At 31.9% G+C, this 21,770-nt stretch overlaps 1 protein-coding gene across 2 annotated transcripts in view; it reads right to left on the reverse strand.

Moving 5' to 3' along the window:
- Positions 1–21,770, reverse strand: part of LOC124529572 (myosin heavy chain, non-muscle) — a 64,753-nt gene that overhangs the window by 22,228 nt on the left and 20,755 nt on the right. For both annotated transcript variants that reach the window (XM_047103341.1, XM_047103342.1), the window contains exons 2-3: positions 7,798–7,954; positions 921–1,042 (exon numbers count right to left, since the gene is read on the reverse strand). In XM_047103341.1, coding sequence (XP_046959297.1) covers positions 921–1,042; positions 7,798–7,954 — 279 coding nt within the window. The remainder of the gene's footprint in view (positions 1–920; positions 1,043–7,797; positions 7,955–21,770) is intronic.

A 21,770-nucleotide genomic window follows, 5' to 3' on the forward strand; every position in this document is an offset into this window, starting at 1 on the left:
TATTATGAGTTAAGGGCATTGAAACGTCTTACCCGAATCCGATAGTTAAACCAGTATAGATTGATACGCTTCAAACAGATAAAGCAATCGATATTATAAAGATTTAACCATAAATGAAGTTAAATAGGCCAAATGTTGGTAATCAGTTATCACTGAACAGACATTGGCACCAAATCATTTTTCACATGACCAATGTATCACCAATCTTTGGGACTGAGATGTTATGTCCCTTGTGCCAAACCAGGATGCAATAATACTAAGTATCACTGCTTGACGGTAGAATATAAAATGTGTGGATACCTATTCTGATGGTCTTACAACATCAAGTGACTCAAAACATCAAAAACTAACTTTTTAAAACCGCCTAATATACTACCTATAAAAACCCGTGCTATTCTGGAAAAGTACCCGACGTAAACTCGACTGGCAAATGTCACAAAGTGATGTATACGATATCGATTACAATAATTGCGATAGCGAAACGTACGATTCGAGACATCGTATTATCATAAGGTGACATTTTACAATCGAATCGACCGTGTCAAAGTTACTTTGTACATATAAAATCGCAATTCAGATACACACCGCATGATTTTGGCACCGAATCATAGTTTTATTAAACCAGATTACTATACCACGCGAATTTGAAATCACAAGAATGTAACTTACCTAACAGTGATATAAGTTTAACAAAAAAAATGCAAAATCAAACCACAAATTAAATTCGTGTGGTAGAAAAATTTATCGCGGTGCGATACGAATTTGAGCAGCGACTGTATAAATCGCGTGGTATGATTACTTGATACTGCTTTCGACTTACAAAATATTTATAACTGTATAAAATTGCTATGTTACTGAGTTTTTTTCAAGTATCAATATATAAAGTATAATATGAAAATTAAAAAAATTAATGAACTTACCGCGCCGGATCCCTTGGGTTTCGAAGCGGCGACGTAGGCGAGATACTGTATAACCTTCTTCGTGTTTTCAGTTTTCCCGGCACCTGACTCACCAGTGCAGAGGATCGATTGGTCTTCTCGATCTGGAATTTAAATGATCAACATCAACAAGTGGCTAGCGTATTAGCGTAATCATTTTTAGATCGGTTACGGTCGGGAGGATGTGTGTGGACGTTATAACGTCTCGAGGCGTGCCAAAAACGGCTATTGCAGTTTCAGTGGGAAAGAATCACACAACCTAATAAGTAATTAGTTTATAATAATATAATATCAATCCCTTGCCTCTTATATACATAGTCAGCCTGCCTACCTGACATAGACAGAATAGGACAGCGATCAATCAAGGAACAACATCAATTTTTTTTCAAACTTCCTAATCAGCTTGCTATTAAGAATTTTCCCTCGAGACGAGAAATGTGACACATCATAGTAGAGGGTTATAAGAACTTATAATAAAAGAACACGGCGAAAGGAACCTAGGACCAAATTTCCAGTCGTATACTCTAACAACTGAACTACGAAGCTGAAATAATTTTAATAATAGACCATTCATAGGACTCTATAAAGACAGTAATATTCCGTTGTGCAAGCTCGTGGGCATAATTAATCCAGCTGGATCTTACAATAGTCTAGCAGGAGGACTATGAGAAGAATTCCCTTATTGTATTCTTGGTTGGACTTGATAGTTTCTTATACAGTTCGCTATCTATGTATTAAATAAAAAAAAATCTTCATAGACCAATTTCAGAACGTTTTCATTTCAATATTAATTTACATACGCTTATTAAACCAAAATTAATTATATTTTCTTATCAAAAAAATTGGATAACTTTTCTGATAAACAGTATTATTAGTTTTTTACTTACAATATTAATTTTATTAATGTCAATTAATTACTAAAACTTTTTATATAATTTTTCAATCGGACGCTAGTGTAAACAAAGCATTATGTAACACTTAATAACCATAAACAAAGTCTGATACCTTCCTTATCTGTTTGTTACGTGCTTACAATATATAACCGAACACAAAATGGTAGAACTAGTCACCACGGAACAAAGAATGGATGGTGCTCGTAGAAATGGTAGGCAAAGTAATACAAAATATCAAAGTGTAATCATTTCATTGAAAAATGTTAACAATGAAAACATTACATTCCCAAATTATAATACCACTAGCTGCCAATCCCAGCTTCGCACGGGTGGACATAAACTTTTTTTTAAATATTTACCTTTTATTTTTATTACATCTCAAAGGGACAGCGTTTCTATTAAAAACTTATTTATAAAAAAAAAAACTTAATAAATTATGTACCTAAACCTTTCTCATCAATCACTTTGTCTATTAGTGAAAACCGCATGAATATCCATTCAGTAGTTTTGGTGTTTATTGCGAACACACAAAGAGACAGACGCAGCCGGGAGACTGACTTTAATATGCAGTCAGACAAAAATATATTAGCGTAAATGTAATATCAAACTTCAAAAAATGAATTTAAATGAAAACATTTCTGAAATTTTTCCGACAAATTATTTTATACTTTTATGCTTTACATATAATTACATTCTGTAACAATTTCAATTGAACCCACTTTAATAATAAGTATATTAATTGTAGCATCGTTTATTTCACTTTCAAAGATGAACTATATCTCGTAGTCGTGCAGAGAAAATGAAAAACAAAAACTGCAATTCACTCGACTTTCTTATTCTTTGGTCCGAGCTAGTTGCATGAAAAGGGCTCGACCAAGGAGCACTCCCTCGTCGACTGCGCCCGCGCCATTAGCGAACAATTAGACAAATGACTGGTTTCCAGCCTATCGCTTATCTTTCTAGTCAGGACCCTTTATCGATAAATTCTTTAAAATGTAACATTCTTTAAAACAAAAAGGTTCAAATATTTTTTTATAGTTATCTTTTATTTAAGCGACGTGTACGACTAAACGGGAGTTCTGTTTTTAAACTAGTCTATTCCTTAATTTGAGTATTAAATACGTATACGTACTTGTAAATATCTCTATATAAATGGATTAAGATCCAAAATGTGTACTTTATTTGCATATATTGTTTAATATAAACTTAACTAGCGACCCGCCCCGACTCCGCAAGCGTGCAATGCTGATACTAAATATACTACAGAATGTCATACAACGTTCACAGTTTTTCAGTCATTAGACAATATAAGTCTTACGACATCACTTTAGAAACACAAATTATCTGTGTTTCTTTACTATATTGTGCATGTATTATACACATTAACCTTTCCCTTGAATCAAACTAACTATTTAAAAAAACACATCAAAAGTGTACTTTAAAGATCTAAGCATACCTAAGGGATAAACAGCGTTAAGCGACTTTGTTTTATACTGTTATATATTATGATAATGATATGTAATGCTTGGAGCTTAGAAAACTTCAAAATAATTTGCTTAATAATATCTAGGGTGATTGTCATACAGTTTTGTTGTATACATTACAGTATATAGGTTTTTGTAAATATAATCTCACCTCATATATTATGTATTAACAGATACTTTAATTATCTATGTATCAAATTATAACATTTAAATTTCAATTATGTTCCTATATTCAATACATATCATTATGTCTTATCTAAACGCAAGTATTAACCTCAAATTAATAAAAAATATACATGAAAATTTATAAATAGACGTATGGGAATATGTTACTGTAATGAAATAGTTAATTAATTTAACGTGATGGAGAGTACTTCGTATGTGAAAAGTTCCATATTCAATATAATTTACAGAAACATTTTGTTTCACTTTAAATATACAACAAATTCTAAAAACAAAACTTCTATACATATATACCTACTTTCTTGCATATGTCTGACACCTATGTACTAGTGTGTATCATTTAATTAAACTATCCATATACTGTTCAACATTTAAAAGTCGAGATGGAACAGTGGTTAAAAAGCGTGCATCTTAACCGATGACTGCGGGTTCAAACCCAGGCAAGCACCGCTGATTCATGTGTTTAATTTGTCTTTATAATTCATCTCGTGCTCAGCGGTGAAGGAAAACATCGTGAGGAAACCTGCATGTGACAAATTTCATAGAAATTCTGCCACATGTGTATTCCACCAACCCGCATTGGAACAACGTGGTGGAATATGTTCCAAACCTTCTCCTCAAAGGGAGAGGAGGCCTTTAGCCCAGCAATGGGAATTTACAGGCTGATGTTGTTGTTCAACATTACTGTTGTATACAATATAATATCTCGAGAAATTTTATCATAATATATTCAGTCATTATGCTGTGCGTGCGTATATATCCGTTTATGACTAAAGTTCTAAACCGCTTCACAGATACGAAAAGACTCACGAACAACATTTACCATAAAAGGTAATGACAAATAAACAAATACACAATTAGCGATTCAAAAATAGTAACGATTTCCGTGCCGCATGCACATCACCATGGAACAGGGTTGCCGGCGATTTAGTTTCACTGGGATACTTTGGGACTTAACACTTTTAATAAACTGTTACATATATATAGTACGACAAAACTTAGATACATCTAAGTTTTGTCATAATGTCAAATATAGTACGACAAAACTTAGATACATCTAAGTTTTGTCGTACTATACAGTATTGATGACAAAAATTAAATTAATACACATTTAACACTGAATTGACGCGATATCATTAACTAATATAAGTATTCATAAGGAATTTGCCAAAAAATTGCTTTGTGAGCATCGAGCATTAGTATCTCAGTGGATTAGTGTTGCAATATAAATAAAGATATATCGTGTAGTCGTGAACTGTTCGTAGTATATAATATAGACAATTGCAAGGAGTACATAAATCCAAAGTTTACTTTTTTTTTATTCTTTCTTCGATTGGAATAGGAATAGTATTATTTCTTTCATCTTTGTTACCTACTGAGTACCATATTGCACGTAGCGACAACGTCGCACGCTACTGATACTAGGTATACTAGATACTGGTTTGAGATAGTACATGAACACTTAAATTAAGTGCTAATGATAATATAATGTATAACGATAGCTTCTATGTACATGGCTGTGAGTGCCAATTTGACGATTTGCACTTTTATCTAAAAGCTTCCTATTACTATCAAATTATGTAGAATTACGATTTTTTATTGCTGTATTTTTTTAACAGTAAAAATAGCTTTAGGCATAATAATTAGCCATTTTTAAAACTATTTAGTTAGAGATTGTACCTACATATTTTTACAAGAGCAATATTAGAATTAATTAAAATCATCTACATATTTCCAATAACATTTATGAAACGAAGCATTTATTAAGCTTTTTTATTCTTTAATTATCACAAACTGTATACTGTCCCCCTTACGTCACATACCCAATGTCATTTCATTTTGGAATAACACCCTTAGTGGAAGTTATTCCAGGTTGCATGCAGGTCCATGCCCGAGGCTAGAAAAAAGAACAAGCAACCAGGGATAAAAAAATGTACAAGCTACGTGATTTGCATTCAGTAAACAGATCATTAACGTCATAAGCGACAACCCTATCACAGCGTTAAATACTGTGCGACACCCACTGCACTTCTCGTAACGCTAAGATTAACAGAGATGTAATACGTTATGCCATGGTTACTAATTAACCACCTGATTATAGTCATATATAACCTTATCCAATTATATTTATCATGTGATCAAGAAATAATAATACCATCTGAAGACATGCTGAAGTATAAGATTAACGAATTCAAAACTAAATACGATGACTCAATGCTCCTACAAAAATAATTTCCCTACAGACAATTTACATCAATTTAATAACTAATACGGTGTTCATTATCATACAACATAGGACTCCCCTAAGGCCAAGAAGGCAAAGGATATTCGGCCCTTCTCGTCCATCCTACCTTCCGTATATCATCTCTCAACCGCGCCAGAGGGCTACACTACGCTTACCGACTTTGTATTCAGTTCATATAGGAAGTTTATTATAAATGGAAAGGATTTATCTTTCCATTTTCTGTTCAAATATCCTCTCAGCAAAGATTATCTGCGAGAGATTGCTGGAAACAATAAGATCGCCTATGCCGCTATTATTTTACATTACCCTAATTTTCTACTGAACTCTGTAAATAGAGCTATATTTGACGAGCTTTTCTATTCTATTATAGGTCACAAATTTAATATATAATCGACAATTCTCTTCAGACGAGTTAAACTGCATTGAAACCCTAACAATAGCTTGTTTAACTTTCGAAAATTACTTTGAGCATATTATAATATTTATTCTTGTTCAACGACGATAGAATAGTCGTATACGTAGTCTTGAAATAGCTGACATTATACATGCATATTTGAAACGCAGTTGGCCATTTCTCAATAGAATGCGTTTAGCTGACATCCATCACGTATTCGATATGTGCTGACCGCTGACATTATTTTACATCAAATGCTTGCAGGTATAGTACGACACAACTTATATGTAGCAACGGCAAATTCAATAAAATCGATTACTGCCGATTAATACAACCAATAAAAAAAGCTACCTATCGCGCTCCCATTCGACGCTTTTCGTTGGTAAATAGATTCTCGCGTCAGTTCAACCCGAGAAAGCAAGTGCATGTAAATCGACGTGTCAAATTGACGAATATATTAGGTCATAAGATATTACAAGTTATTACGTTTGAAAGAAAGCAAGAAATAAAAGATCATATTTGTGTAAAGATCATATTCGCATAAGAAATAAATATTGATAATTTGGAATAGCGTACTTAATTCGGATGTGATCGGTTTTACGAATTTTGCCGATGCTATATCTATGTTATGTCGTACTATAGCTAGACAGCTTGTACTGTAATGTACTGTATGCGTTAGGATTCTTCTTTAATTTTTTTTTATGAATGCAATGTTGAAAAGTAACTACTGAATTTCTTGTCGGTTATTCTCGCTAAATTCTACTTTCCGAACCGCTGGTAACTTAACTTAATATAGTTGTTAAATGACGACTCAAAAGTGCTTGTAAAAGCCTACTTGAATAAAGTATATTTTGATTACTACCGAGACGAAACGGTAAGAAACTCAGTAGTTACTCGTTTTCAACGTTTAAAAATACAGTCATTTTAGTTAAATACAATCATATATGCATGTAATTTAATTAGCCAACTGGGAAATTCGTTAGTGTAGGCGTATACGTACAAACAAATAGAAACTCTTTCTGTATCCTTACTCTGAAAATAGTATAAAGCAATCTCAAACGTCCATGGATTTCAGACGTACGATCAACTTTCGATCCGAGGTAAGGACAATAAAAACTACCAACTAAACGACGGCTGTAAATATCCCTCTGGACAAAAACCCCCTCCCCTTTTCAAAGTTAGAATTTTCACTTATTGATTAGTCACAATGAGACTTATATAGATTTATTTACATTCAACTGTAGTATTTACTTCATAACATAATTGGATAAAATTATTTGCCTCATCGTATACATCGAATTCAACTAATCTTTTATTATATGTTTAATTGAATGTGTCAAAACAAACTTCATATAAATCAGGAAAATTACGTAATATTCTCAACATTTCCTTATTATTACAGCTCGTATTTTGGATTATAAAACCTTCTTGTATTATCTTTTTAAATACTTCAATTAACAAAATATAAGATTAATGCATATTAGACATTATTCTCCCTAGTAAATTCACTTGCCGAGATACACTATTATGGCACCTGTATTTTTCAATATATTATAAATAATTCAGCCAATTTGGTACTGTAAGAAGTTGCAAGCTTAACCTAACTGCTTTTACATAGATCTGAATTGTATAACTTATATTAAAGAATTTGTAAATTTACCTTGTAGCATGGAACGGTATGCCGTATCTGTGATGGCGAAGACATGAGGCGGGACCTCGTGTCGCTTGATACCCTTGTATCTCTCCATGATCTTCTCCGTGTAGATCGGCAGCTTCTTGTAGGGATTCACTACCACGCAGAAGAGACCCGAATACGTCTGAAAGTAAAACGTCAAATCAGATGACAATTTTTAATTTTATAATTACGTATCTTTAACCAATCTATATCTGAATTAATATTATATGTGAAAGTACTCTATCTGTCTGTCTGTCTGTTGCTCTATCACGACCAAACCGATGAACCGAATGTGATGAGAAAACCCGAGAAAGGACATAGGCTCCTTTTTTTTGCCTAACACATGACGAATGAGCGAAACCGCGGACGACAAATATTCCAATAAACCACCTTTGACAATACTAATTAGTATATAAAATAACTCTTTATAAAAAAACCTTTAGTCTATAACGTTTGGTTCAATTAAACATCATGTTAAACATTAATTAACAACATACCGAGTTACATAAGGATTCGTCTCGGCCAATATAACTCAATCAAGATCCGTTGGTGATGATGATATAGGCAATATTAGAATGAGTTATGAGGAACTGTTATAATTAGACGGACGACATATACGGGACGGCAACATTCTCATGATTATCTTCAATTATATTTTATTACTCTATCATATATTAAAATATAATATGTGAACAATAAAAAATATGTAACAAACTTTTTATTGCCTTTACTAGTGGCGGAACTGGTGGTCGGAATTTCAGTCGGAATTACGATTCAACGGGAAGATGTTAAAGTCTTTTCACCATTCCGTTCGGTCATGATTTCTATACAAACTATATTTTATTTCGGTAATTGCGTATACGTATTTAAGTCATCCATATTAACTGTCATATGTATCAGTATATATAGACTAGCTTCACGCCTTCGTGCTCATTTGTGTCAGATTGATTAGCTTACGTATTCATTATAAGCTTTTTTATAGAATTACGAGAATTAAGATTGGAAGGGAAACATTTAAATTGAATGCAGTGTGAGCACCCATTTACGAAGAAATCGGATGAAATACGCTTAACGTTGGAACTCCAGCTAATCATCATGCATTCAAATTGAGCACTATTTGCTCTATCAAATTATAAGCATGCTAGTAGCACGATGCTACCTAACCCTCATGTACAGTCGGGGTAGGAAAAGGTTCGTCACCTTAAGATCTATTTTTGTGTGCTCATTATGAGCCATACTCTGCTTTACCGATCGAGAATGACATATTGCATCGCAATGATTTGATGTTTGTATTCAAAAGGTACTAAGTGTTTAACACTTGATAAAGGAATGAATTTGAAAACTGACGAAGGTTTTCTAACTGTACCATTATAAAAATCGATGAAGGAGTTACGCATTTCAAATAGGATTATTCCATCTCCATGAACATCTGAATACTCGCCTAAGGTCAAAGTAGATCAGTGAGTAATAAAATTAATGCGCACAACAACTAATTAATACCGTTAATATAACTAATTGGAGATAAAGTTTTAAGTATCATGTTAAGTGTTTATTTTATAATATTACGAATGTGTTTTAAAAATCTAAAATTGCCTATTTCTCTTTAGGTTGTAATTTTTGTAATAGATTTAAAGTAGTATATAGAAAAATATGCTCTTTAATATTGTTCAGTGTTTTTTTTTATATAAATGTATAATATAAAGCGCCATTCGCGGTACATCACCATATAGAAGAAATTGTTTTCTACTACAATAATGGATGGTGTTTTCAAAATCGATAACTAAAATAAATGCTGTTTGTACATCACACGAATGTAATTAAATATTTAAAAGAGCTTATATAATCTAGAGTAATAAAGCCGATGACTTTGGTTGAACTACATTTGTTTTTTTTTTATTATTATGCTACAAGCAAAGATAACTTCTTAAATTTTATTTTTGTATACATTTTCTTAATCATTTATGAAATAATCACCAGAATTTCTTTTCTCACTACTAGTTTCGAGGAATTACCTCGATTTATTTTTTATTTTCGTCAAATCACATTGTATGTTGTTTTCTCTAAAGATCAAGGTAGCTATAAACTAGTAATCTCAGTTATCAGACGCGGCTTCTTCAAAGTATATCGCGTGATATGGTTATCGGTTACTGATAACGGGTGCAAAATTACTCTGAATCAATTTACGATCTGACCCGATACAAAGAGCGTAATGAAATCAAGAAAACAAAACTAACTACTTATACAAATATTTAATTAATCACAAGGGTTTTGAAGTTATAGAATAAAATGCTTTTGGTCATAAATGTTGACACAAGATCAATATTGCCGTGTCTTTGTATATTACATCATCTGTAATCATTATAGATATCTTCATATTTTTACATTTTGAATTTAGACAATCGAAAATAAATTTTAAATTAAGAAATCTTTATTTATTAATGTAATGTATTTTAGCATTGGCATATTAAAGAATTTCGTGTTGTAGTTCAAACGGCAAAACATTAGCAGGAAAATCATTCCAAAAACTGCATTCGACTAGTACTACATACAACATACTGCAAAATCTTAGTAACATTTTTTTTTTTAATAATACTGCGCAAAAGGTAAACCGGCCCACAGCCGTCAACACGGATTACTGATGCAAGCTCACGTCGCTATACCCATAACAGCTGACATGGCACAATTTCCACGATACACCTCCTAATTTGGCCCGACTTGGCTAACTTATGGTTATGTGTAGCATGTGTGCTTGAAATTGAGCAATTGACATTTATGCTTACACTTATTTAAGACATATTACCTATTTAAAAGTATGAGAACTCTTTTCTCAATACCTTTTTATGTTTGTATTTCGGAATTGATAAATAAGGTTTTTTATTATACTTTTTAAAACGTACATATTGACTAATCTTAGTCGTTTAAAGAAATTCCAACTTAAGGACATATGTAGTTTATACATATATTATATATTTTGTTCTTGTTTATCTATAAATACTGATAATGGCACACGATACATTAAACATGATTACAGTAGACCGGTGCATGAACATTTTGAGCAAATATATAGAAATCACATCTGTTTTATGAGTTTTGTCTTTTTATATTAGTAGGTATTCAACCTTTTTTAAGATCCAAAATCAATATTACATACTGGCACTTGGGTTCATTAAATTTAAAAAATAAATCTCAAGTGTTCTTAATTTGAAATCATGACAATTAAATTGCATTTTGATTTACAAAATAAGTGAACAGCGACAACAACCTTCTGTAGCCGGTCATGGGACGTCGGACGTGTCATCAGTCATTACACTATAGGTACGTGATACATGTAATTATAGCTTTTAAGTTATACCACTAAGGGCGATAACCGTTTGACTTGTTTCGACAATGTGTAATCAGTTGTTGAACAAAATATGCGCTCACAAAGGAAAAGTATGGCACCGTCACGTTTGTGGATGAGTCACGAGATCAGAATTCCGCTCAGCAAATGTAATTGATGTTTAAAATATTTTATCATATCTTTAATTTTGTCGTATTATAAATATTTTACCCATTAACATATGTAACTAATTTCGATGGCATTTTCCTCAGAAGCAGACATTTTGTTTTGACAAAAATTTAAGAGGTTCCTGATAAGTGCTGCTTTCACATTTTATAAGTGCATCCGTATAATTATGAATCAACGTTTCTCAAAAACACGAATAACACACATGACAAATATTTGGGTGTTTTTTTTTTTCATTTTATTCAATATATTACAAAAAAGGATGTGCAGATTGATGAAGCGAAATGCACAAATGATAATGGTTAAGTTGAGAGTACTATTAATTGGGAGCTATTACTAATTATCCTGTAAAGAAAATTGCTATTACAGATAGACGGCCCAAAAAAATTAATTATTTACATTGTGAGGAAACCTGCATGTGTCTAATTTAATCGAAATTCTGTAATTCCCAGCAGTGGGATATTTACAGGCTGTTACTGAATCACCTAACTCATAGATGATGGAAGATATCGATTTATTACAACATAAACGCCCCACTAAAATAATACAAAACGAAAATAACTCAATAACATACAACATCCGCGCCCATATAACATTAGCGACGATGACTCAGATCATGTAAAGATTTAAAAAAATCTGGAAAAACAAGACCGATCAGAAACGTGATCGACGAAGACCTTGGCACATAACGGACGAAACTCTGTAGTTTTACGATTGAACTTGACGTACGTTATGTTCTTTACTTTTTATACGATAATAACGGAACATAACAATTGGTCGATATGATTCCTGGACGTTGTGATCGTTTCAAATGTCACAGCAGCAATAGACCTAACCAGCACGTCTGAGATTTTAGATACAGTAAACGACGGTATCAAAACAATCCAATGATTTATTTAATGAAGATTATGTGATACCTGGAGTTTTCATTACCTTAGCCATAAGCCATTTGTGTATTAACGTATGTACTAGGTACAAGCTTGAAATATTGGGAAGATAATAGAAATTTTAAAGCTTGTATATCAAATCCAGTGAAGCAGGATAGTCGCATGACTTCCACGACTTAAGACAAGATTGAGGCAAGGCTTTGTCGAGCCTTTTTTTATACGATCAATTCCAATTTAGTTGAAACAAAAATCGAAATTTTAAGTGATATCTAGAAAAATAATAACAAAGCCGAATTATATCAGATACCCGAACAGATAAATGATATCTGTCAACGTTCCAAATCAAGCGAAAATACTCGAATATTTTATATTTCGAATCATGATAATACAATACACGAAATTGTTTTCGCTGATGACCATTCGTAAGCCATAAGTCTTCACTCGTTTCAATAAACATATAAATTTAATCATCACTTGCGAGACCTATACCTACTATTATTATACATGAGAAAGCAGCTCTATCTGTTATGATCAAATCACTAAAACAATTTGGATACGAAGCAAGCTTGATTACCGTGGATGGACGTCCTTTTTCACTGTTTGAAAGTAATGTAGGACAAAAGAGGTTGTATATGTTGTCTTAATGCATTATCGTCAATCACAGACTGAACTTTACATTGGCTTGGGTCAATTCCGTCAGTATCATTGAAATAAAAGTTATTTGCATTCAATTACAAATACACCAATAAAGAAAATAAATAAAAGTCATATAAATTCTAATAAGACATTCTCGCATATATGCATGCATAATTATTTCCTGCTGAGTCAGCATATAGCAGACAATGTCGGTATCGTACAAACCGCAAATTGACGTTACTCGTATTTTAATTTTTTTTATACTTTCTTTCTTTAAGCTTATTTTATGTACTCTTTATTTAGGATTTATTATATAAATAAAAGCCTTTGATGTCATTTTTATTATGTCATCAAGTTTCGTAGATTTAGGTATGTGCAGTTGATTTTATTTCAGGGAGCCTCACAATAAAAAAATCAGGAAATCATTTTAATAATAATTTCGTTATACATGCTAGAATTTTTATTGCACTTGACATCCTCTATTCGCATTTTTACCTTTACAGCTTGCTTTGCCATGGGTTTTGCTATATTGGAAAAACCTACTTTTGAAGAACCAAGGAAATTATCAACTACATCGACAATAACTGCATTAACAATGCAAATGACAGAGAGACAATGTTAATAAATAAGTATTAAACTAATATATTTTTTTCTTGAAACTATTAGTAGTTTGTTGAAACTGGTGTCGTTTTCTATTGTTTTAACTGACTAGTAACTTTATTTTCAGGTCACACATAGAACCCACAGGAATTTTGATTGATATTTCCAACATCTAAATTGCTTCTTAACTTTTGATAATAATTTGTATAGAGCTTATACATAATAACAGGAAAATTAATTATAAAAATACTACCCCACCCTTCGTACCAGTTTCCCTTGTGTCCATAATTAATATAGTGTTCTTGACCTGTACTAACTTAGTCTACTAGGAATTCTATCTCTACATAACATATATCTGTAACATAATTCTCGTTATAATGACACTATATTAAGAATCCAGGCAAGATTTAAGCTGAATCATCACAACTGTACTCGGCTAATAGGTTAGCAACAGCCTCCAACGCGCATGTGTGCAATCAGGGCACGGCGCAAGCGCAAGGCCGCTTTTTAATTGCTTACTACTACGTTACTCTTCGTGATTTAAGTTTCATCATTTATTCGTTTAAAACGATCATATTACATTACTAATTTTGGTATATTAACTAGAGGTCCGCGACAAAAGAGTTTTTATTAAATTTACAGATAAAAATAAATATCTTCTTTATACTATCTATATTCTATACTAATATTATAAAATGTGCAGTTTGTATGTAGGGGGTAATCAATGAAATTAATAATCCAATCCTAAATTATTTTTATCAGGTAGAATATTAGTATGTGTATTATTATATTTATAACATATACTTATTCTTTATTAATAATAAGCCGGGGCGAGTCACTAGGGGACCTTGTTGATTGGCAATACATTTACCAAATTTTTCTAATTGAAAACGTCATTAGGTAATTTTAACGGTATATAATAATAATTTACTATTTTCGTTATGTAGCAGACAAGGTAATCCTTATCTGTCGCCTACATTCCATGTTGTTTCTTCGAATCATCCAGGAACCTTAACACATTGCAATACGGTTTATAATCCTTTGTGTTATTATAATGTGAGTCATATCCAACATTTATGGTTACAACAGAAGGTTTATAGTACGTGACTTGTGAAGTTATCCATATTTGGTTATTTAGTGCCGTGCTCAAAGTGCACTGAATGGATTTCAGTGATTGGTACTTTGTTTAAATAATAAATGACATTTGAATGAAGCGAATGTGAAAATAATATCGTTTTCAAGTGTTATACCTACGTCTTATTACTATTTAGAGTGCATAGGGGTTCTTGATATAAATCAGTTTTAATCTTAAGTCATTTTGGTCGACAATTTTTGCATTTGTTATAGGTTATGTGTTTAGTGTAAAGTAAAACAGAAGAACTGGCGAGACTCAATATTTACTCTTAATACAAGTTCCTTCATAATCTCATATTGGAAATATAATTCGCGATACCAAGTAACACTAGTGTGTTACTTGTGAATACACAATTATTATTCGTATCAATATTTAAATCGACTAAGTGTCCATCGTATCGAATTTATGTATCAACATAATTAATTAGCTTTACGCTATTAGATTACAAGTTCAGGCGCTTAGGCCGTTTGGTCCCGATGTAGAATCCAACCCACGCGCTACCGAAATTGGCTAAACAAACAGAATATCTACGTGATTTATGAACAGTACATGTATTCAGTAGTATCTTATTACATCGAGTAAATTTGATTTATGTTGTTAAATATATTTAGTATGTGATTAGTATGTTTTAAACACCGAAGCCTTCAACCCACGTTTAATCTTAAACTACAAAATAGACAAGTACTTTGCTTCAAGGAGGCTTTTGATTTGTAGTAAATCATATTTTAAATGTTAAATACTCGAACTTCGCCAAAAATACTGCACTCCATTTTCCTATCAAAAATCTCAAAATGCGGATTAAAACCGATATAGTTCTTATATACTACATACATAGGCATCTTGAACAAAAAATCTTTTATTGGTACACGTAATATCTAGACCTACATACAATCTTGTACCAAATTAAATATAATTCCATTTCATTAAATTAAGCTACATATTTCGATTTCAAAAGAAAGAAAATATAATGTTTTTATATAATATTTTCTTTCATTATAGTCATTGCAGCTTAATGTAACCAAGCAGCTTATATCGTTGACTTAATATAAAGTATATTCTATATCCTGATGTACACGAAGTTCCTGATCTGACAATCACATGTCATAATGATGACAAGACGCTGCAAATAATAACTTATGCTCGACAAACAATATGACATTATTCGAGGCGTGAATTTGTCGATAGTGCGATACTTGCTGTTTTATATTATGTCTAGCTATTACACCCGACTTCATATGCGACATATTTGTTTCCAAATTGTTTAGAGGATGAGTAAATGTAACTCCTGATGGAATAAACGCTTTAAGGAATAGAATAAACATATACCTATAACATAAACCCACCAACCAATCTTAGCAATCAAGATGTTTTTGTTCCTATTACACTGGCTTACTTACCCGGTACACAAGCATACTATGTACCTCTCATTGGCGGTAGAATATATGATGAGTATGAGACTTGGGCCACCTAGGCTACTACTACTATTAAGGAAGATCATTATCACTCTGTATCTTCAGTAAATTGGCTTCTAGCTAACAACGCTGGTTTAACTTTTTAAGTCCTATTTTTTTTAAATCATAGCATACTCTTAATTTAAGTTAAAAATGCAACTGGTATAAAAGATGTACACTGCATAAAGTACTTCAGGTTAAATATAAATAATACCTATACTTTTTTACTATTCCACTGATAATTACTATCATGCCCGAGGGTCGTTAACCCTGGCGCAGGATACCACCTCGTCTCGTATCGCGACATCCGCTGATATGCCTATTGCATTACTGAGATTACTGTGGATGCAATGGGAGATAAAAAAAACTATTTAAATTTTTCTATAAAAAAAACTTTTTTAAAACAACAACTAATGTCATATACCACATAATGCTTCAACTAGGTACTTGCCTTTTTGTATTTCGAACAAAAAAATTTTTTTTTAGATAAATAAATATGTGTACAATGGTGTTGTCTCTAAAATAACAAACGAAGTATATTTAAAAGACTAATTGGCCTAGTTCTTTTATGAACTAATAACAAACAAATGCAAAAAAAAAGTATCTAATAAGCATTACAGAGGACGTGATCAACTGTGCTATGCAATGTAACCTTCAATCTGGTTTATTTACAGATATACAACAGAACGATTAGATAGACACGATGACGTCATATCCGATGATATGTGCCGACTGTGACATCATTATGGCGGCTGAAGACAGAACTCATTCATAACATTAATCCATTAAGCCTTACCATTTAGGGATGGCAAGGATCTATCAGCTTGGTCTATGAAGATTTAAGCCAATCCATGAATATAACAATACCTTCTAAAATTGATGAACAGACTTCAGATTTACGTTTTCGTTCAAACAACATTATTCAGCATTGTTGTGTTCCGGTTTGAAGGGTGTTTGAACCAGTGTTACAGGCACAAGGGATATCGCGTCTTAATTCCAAAGGTTAGTGGGGCATTGGCGATATAAAGAATGGTTAATATTTCTTACAGCATCATTGGCTGTGGTTACTACTTACCATAAGTTGGCCCATATGCGCCAACATATGCGATATAATAATAATTGCTAAGAACTCTGGTTACGCCATCGCATACATTTTCTTATATTCTCATTACCAATAAAACTCAATTCATCTACTAGCAACCGTTTTTCCAGTAATCTTTAATGAATATTGACCATGATATTACGTCATTTCAATATCGAAATTGTTTATTCGATCACTCCTCGTTCGATTGGAAGAGGCTTATGGGCATGAAGGGCAAAAGTAGGTATATGTATGTACTTTATATGTGTCAACGCTTCTTTCGTTGTTGACATAACTGTACTAGGAACTGCTATACAAGTCACATCAGGCAGTCTTTCTACCAGAAAAAATTGAGAGGCCTCAAATGTTAAACCAAATCATTTATTGCACTTTATCTGTAGAAGCAGCTTTTCGACAAATTTGACAAAGTTCCTTTGTCAAATTTGTCGAAAACATATCAACTTTTATAGTGAACTTATCAATATTAGACATATTTGAACATACTAAACATAATGACTTGGTATTGGAACAGCATATTTTTAAGTATACAAGTAATGAGCCACATAATAGTATTAATTCAATGCCCCTGGATATAATATTAATCAATTACTGTAATTATTCTTTGAATCATCAATACGCCACCTTACTTGGGAGATAAGATGTTATCTCCCTTATACTTAGAGTAACAGGCTTAGACATCCTGCAAACCGGAACACAACAATACTAAGTATTACTACTAAGCTGTTGAGTATGTAGTGAGAGAGGGGTGAACCAGAGTGGACAACACAAAGCCTAACCGTCAAGTAACTAACATAACAACAACCTCTACATTCGGTAACAAAATCTTAAAAACAATAAACCAATACAGATAAAATTGTTTAAGCCGGATATTACATAGTGGACTTATCTAAATCCGGTTTATTTTTAAAACATTACTATCTTATGAAATAAATAGTGATTCACGTTAAACCAACTTGAGCAAGTACATTAAAGTTTTAGTAAATACGAAAGCCTGCCTTGTAAAGGGTAAAGTAAAACGTGATTCTACAACAGATACATATGTAATACTTGCGCCATTGAAGTCAGGTTAGTAGACAACTACATAAGAAAAATTACTGTTGACTATTGGGAAACGAAAACGAGTATAGAGGTGTGCTCTAGGAGGGAACTTTGTTCAGCAATGGAAGAACATGACCTGATGATATTCCGTTAAAAATAGTTTTATTTACATTAATTATCTGTATATTTAAACGTCGTATTGTTTGTATTACAAGTGTGCTACCAAAACTTTGTTGAGTCGATTCAATAATGACAAAATAACATAATTCCTTATAAAACAATTATTTTCAATATGCCAATGTTTCTTGAAAACAAGAATTAAGTTATAAGAATTGAAACTGATTTTTGCCCTCTTGACCCACGTGAGATGATCGAAAAGAGAGATTAAGGATATCGCAGGAATAATACAAAAAATGACCAAATCTATTATAAACATTGATAATGCAATTAATAATAATGATTCCTTTGTTCCCAGATACCATTAAAAACATACGACCTTTTGAATTAAACAATTTTTATTTTAATAGCAATAAATCAGATCACTTTTTCTATTCAGCTTTTCAATAAACTAAGCGCTTATTTTGCAACATATTGCTTTATATACCGTATTCCAAGTATGTAAAAGTAAATCCAACTTAAAATTACTATCGAACTTTCAACATTTACAAACGATGCCTCGAATTGGGAATGCACCTGCTCCGAGGGGACGTCACCTGCCAACTGAAGATGGGGGAGGCACTTAAGGTACATTCAAAGCGAAGCTATTCCGAATTTCGCTTCGTTCTGGAAACGATGCCAAAACTTTTTAAATAATCTATTTAATTTTAAATTGTTTCCCTTACTGGATATGACTGTTGAAAATCTTTTAGTGGTAGATAACCTATAAGATATTCTAGCCAATCAGCAATTATTTGTAGTTTTGTGTTCAGGTCTAATAGAAAAATGATCCAGTAAAACTACAGGTGCAGGTAACATAACATCTTATCCAACGTTCGTAGCACATTGACGATATCCAAATATAAATTCTAAAATCGAATTAAAATGTAATAAAATTAAGCACTCAATTAAAATACGTAATCGCAACTTAAACGTAATATAATTGTCATTTCAAAATTGATCTTTACAAATCTATTAACTAAATGTAATTAAATTTGTATTCCATTTAAGAGAACAAAGAAAAGAAAAATTTTAAGGACCTATTAATGACTTGCAATCGTTTATTAATTGAAATCATAATATGTTTTATTAATATTCATCATTTAAACCTAATAACTGATACCAGAATAAAAGATAATGAATTCAAATTTCTAAAAATTGTAAATGTTGACATGTTTCTTCAAAACTTATTGCGTTTGCATTACTGTAAAATATAAGATATCTAATTAGAAATAATAAATTCTTAGTGAAAATATCTAAACCGTTTGTATTCAACTGATAAAACACTAAACTTAATCTGAGCTAGATATTAATCTGTACCTAATTATTAGTGACTAAACAAATCAAAGTCAATCAAAATAAAACAAGAGAAATAAAAACATTATTCATAGTCGTAAAACGAATCATCCTGTATCAGACGGAGGTCGATCAACGACCAGACAATATATAACAGCAATATTTGCATTCTGAGTCAAAAGAAATTGAGAAAGCCATTAGTTTGAAACATATCTGTCTCACAACAAAAAACATCGCACGGTAAGTGACCGTCGCGTCGCGTTATGCGTCACACCTCACCCTATCCGGCACCGAAGGACCATATTCTAATGACGCTATTCTATTCCTTAAACCTTACGACATAGAGATAATTTTCCCATCTCTTAAGAACAGTTTAAACGATAAATATACAAGATTTATGTCATCGCAATATAATCAATAAATTATTATAACACATTATTTGAATAATGAATCGAAAAAGAAATCTTATCGTATACGATAAATACTTAGATATATATCGAAAGAACGTTGTATGTAATTATAATTATATATTATATTGATAAAAGTAATTTCAGTCACGTAAAATATACTTTATTTAGGTAAGCTCTTACAGTTTCTTGTTCTTCTAGTTAACTACCTAGAATAAAAGAAACTCAGTAGTTAAGTCTAAGAATTTATATTAATTTTAATTATTCGACCCAAAACCGATACTGAATTGTCGATGATAACGATCAAACTTCAAACAACCTTCAATAAACCTAATTTAATTATAATTTAAAGTAATTAACTTTGCTTCGGATAATTATATATAAGTATTCATAATTGTTTATCGACGAATACCGAACACCCTTTTCGATATTTATAGAGAGGAACTATTTTTATTGAAGTACCTCCAAATGATTCACCACTTCTAGTAATGCGGGAAAGTCTCGCCACACACATCGTTTGAAAGAAATTTTACGAGGTATACCAACCAATAAGAATGTAGTGAGATTATATGTAGATAGATTCTTATTACATTTCTCACCACTTTGTACATATACAGAAAACACCATCTCATACATTAAAATATATTTGAACAGAAGGGATGATATTTTTTATCTTAATTATCATACCACCTTCTGTCATAGTAATATGTACACTATGTAATCAATGAAATATTTGAAACAGCTTGGGTCTTATCTACAACTCAAATTTTTCTTAAATTCTTTTGCAATATAAAAAAGTATGACAACGGTGATTTAATAATTTCGTAATCTTTAGAATCATTAATGTAAACAAATAAATATATAAAATACCACTTTCTAAACCGTCCAAAGGCTCTGTTAAATCCTACGTAACACGGATTTTTCTAAAGCTTTCAAAAAGCCGTGACTCATGTGTGATACATTTCATCCGGCGTGGAAGGCATTCAACGCATGCGCTCTGACTCACTGTCACAGCTTCACCCTTTAAACCTTTGGACTGATCACAAATTTCATAATAAATATTATAAACCTAAAATCGAATTTACAGGACCGACGTTTAATAACGTATTAAGTTACTATACTAATAGATGACGCTTAAGCTTTCTTTAAAGCCGCTGACTAATTAAATACAAATTTGTTTCCTTAAATGGATTTCCAAGTTACAGTGAGTCACGGATACCACAATTACGCACATTTCTCCTAAAGCTATTATTGATTCACCGGCGCTGTATCTCGCTAAAAAAACGTATGAGGTCGATCCAATTGACTTCGTCACACGATCGCGAATCGATTGAATCATAACGAAATTAAACTTGGATTTTTCTTTGATGAACGCATAAATAAATTCAATTTATATTTTGCAATCAATACATGAATAAGTTTATTTTGCTACTAGAATAATTACATTATAAATTAATATATTATAAATTCAGTAGTAGACATCAGATTCGATAATAGACAAACCTAAAAAACTATCGATTTGTATGTATTTCTATTGCTCTTTCGTGGCCCAACTGCTGAACCGAATAATATGAAATTTGGTAATACCTGACGCATAACCATTAAAATGCAAACGAGGCCGTGTGTGACAATTTATTATTTTTAATATTTAACTCTTATCAGACCAACGTAGACCAATAAGCTGAAAAAAACAATATCTTAAAGAACATTGCGAGAATTTATATTTAATTTAAAAGGTGAAATCG

The sequence above is a fragment of the Vanessa cardui genome, chromosome 5, assembly GCF_905220365.1.
Source record: "Vanessa cardui chromosome 5, ilVanCard2.1, whole genome shotgun sequence".
In the NCBI taxonomy this organism is placed as follows: Eukaryota; Metazoa; Arthropoda; class Insecta; order Lepidoptera; family Nymphalidae; genus Vanessa; species Vanessa cardui.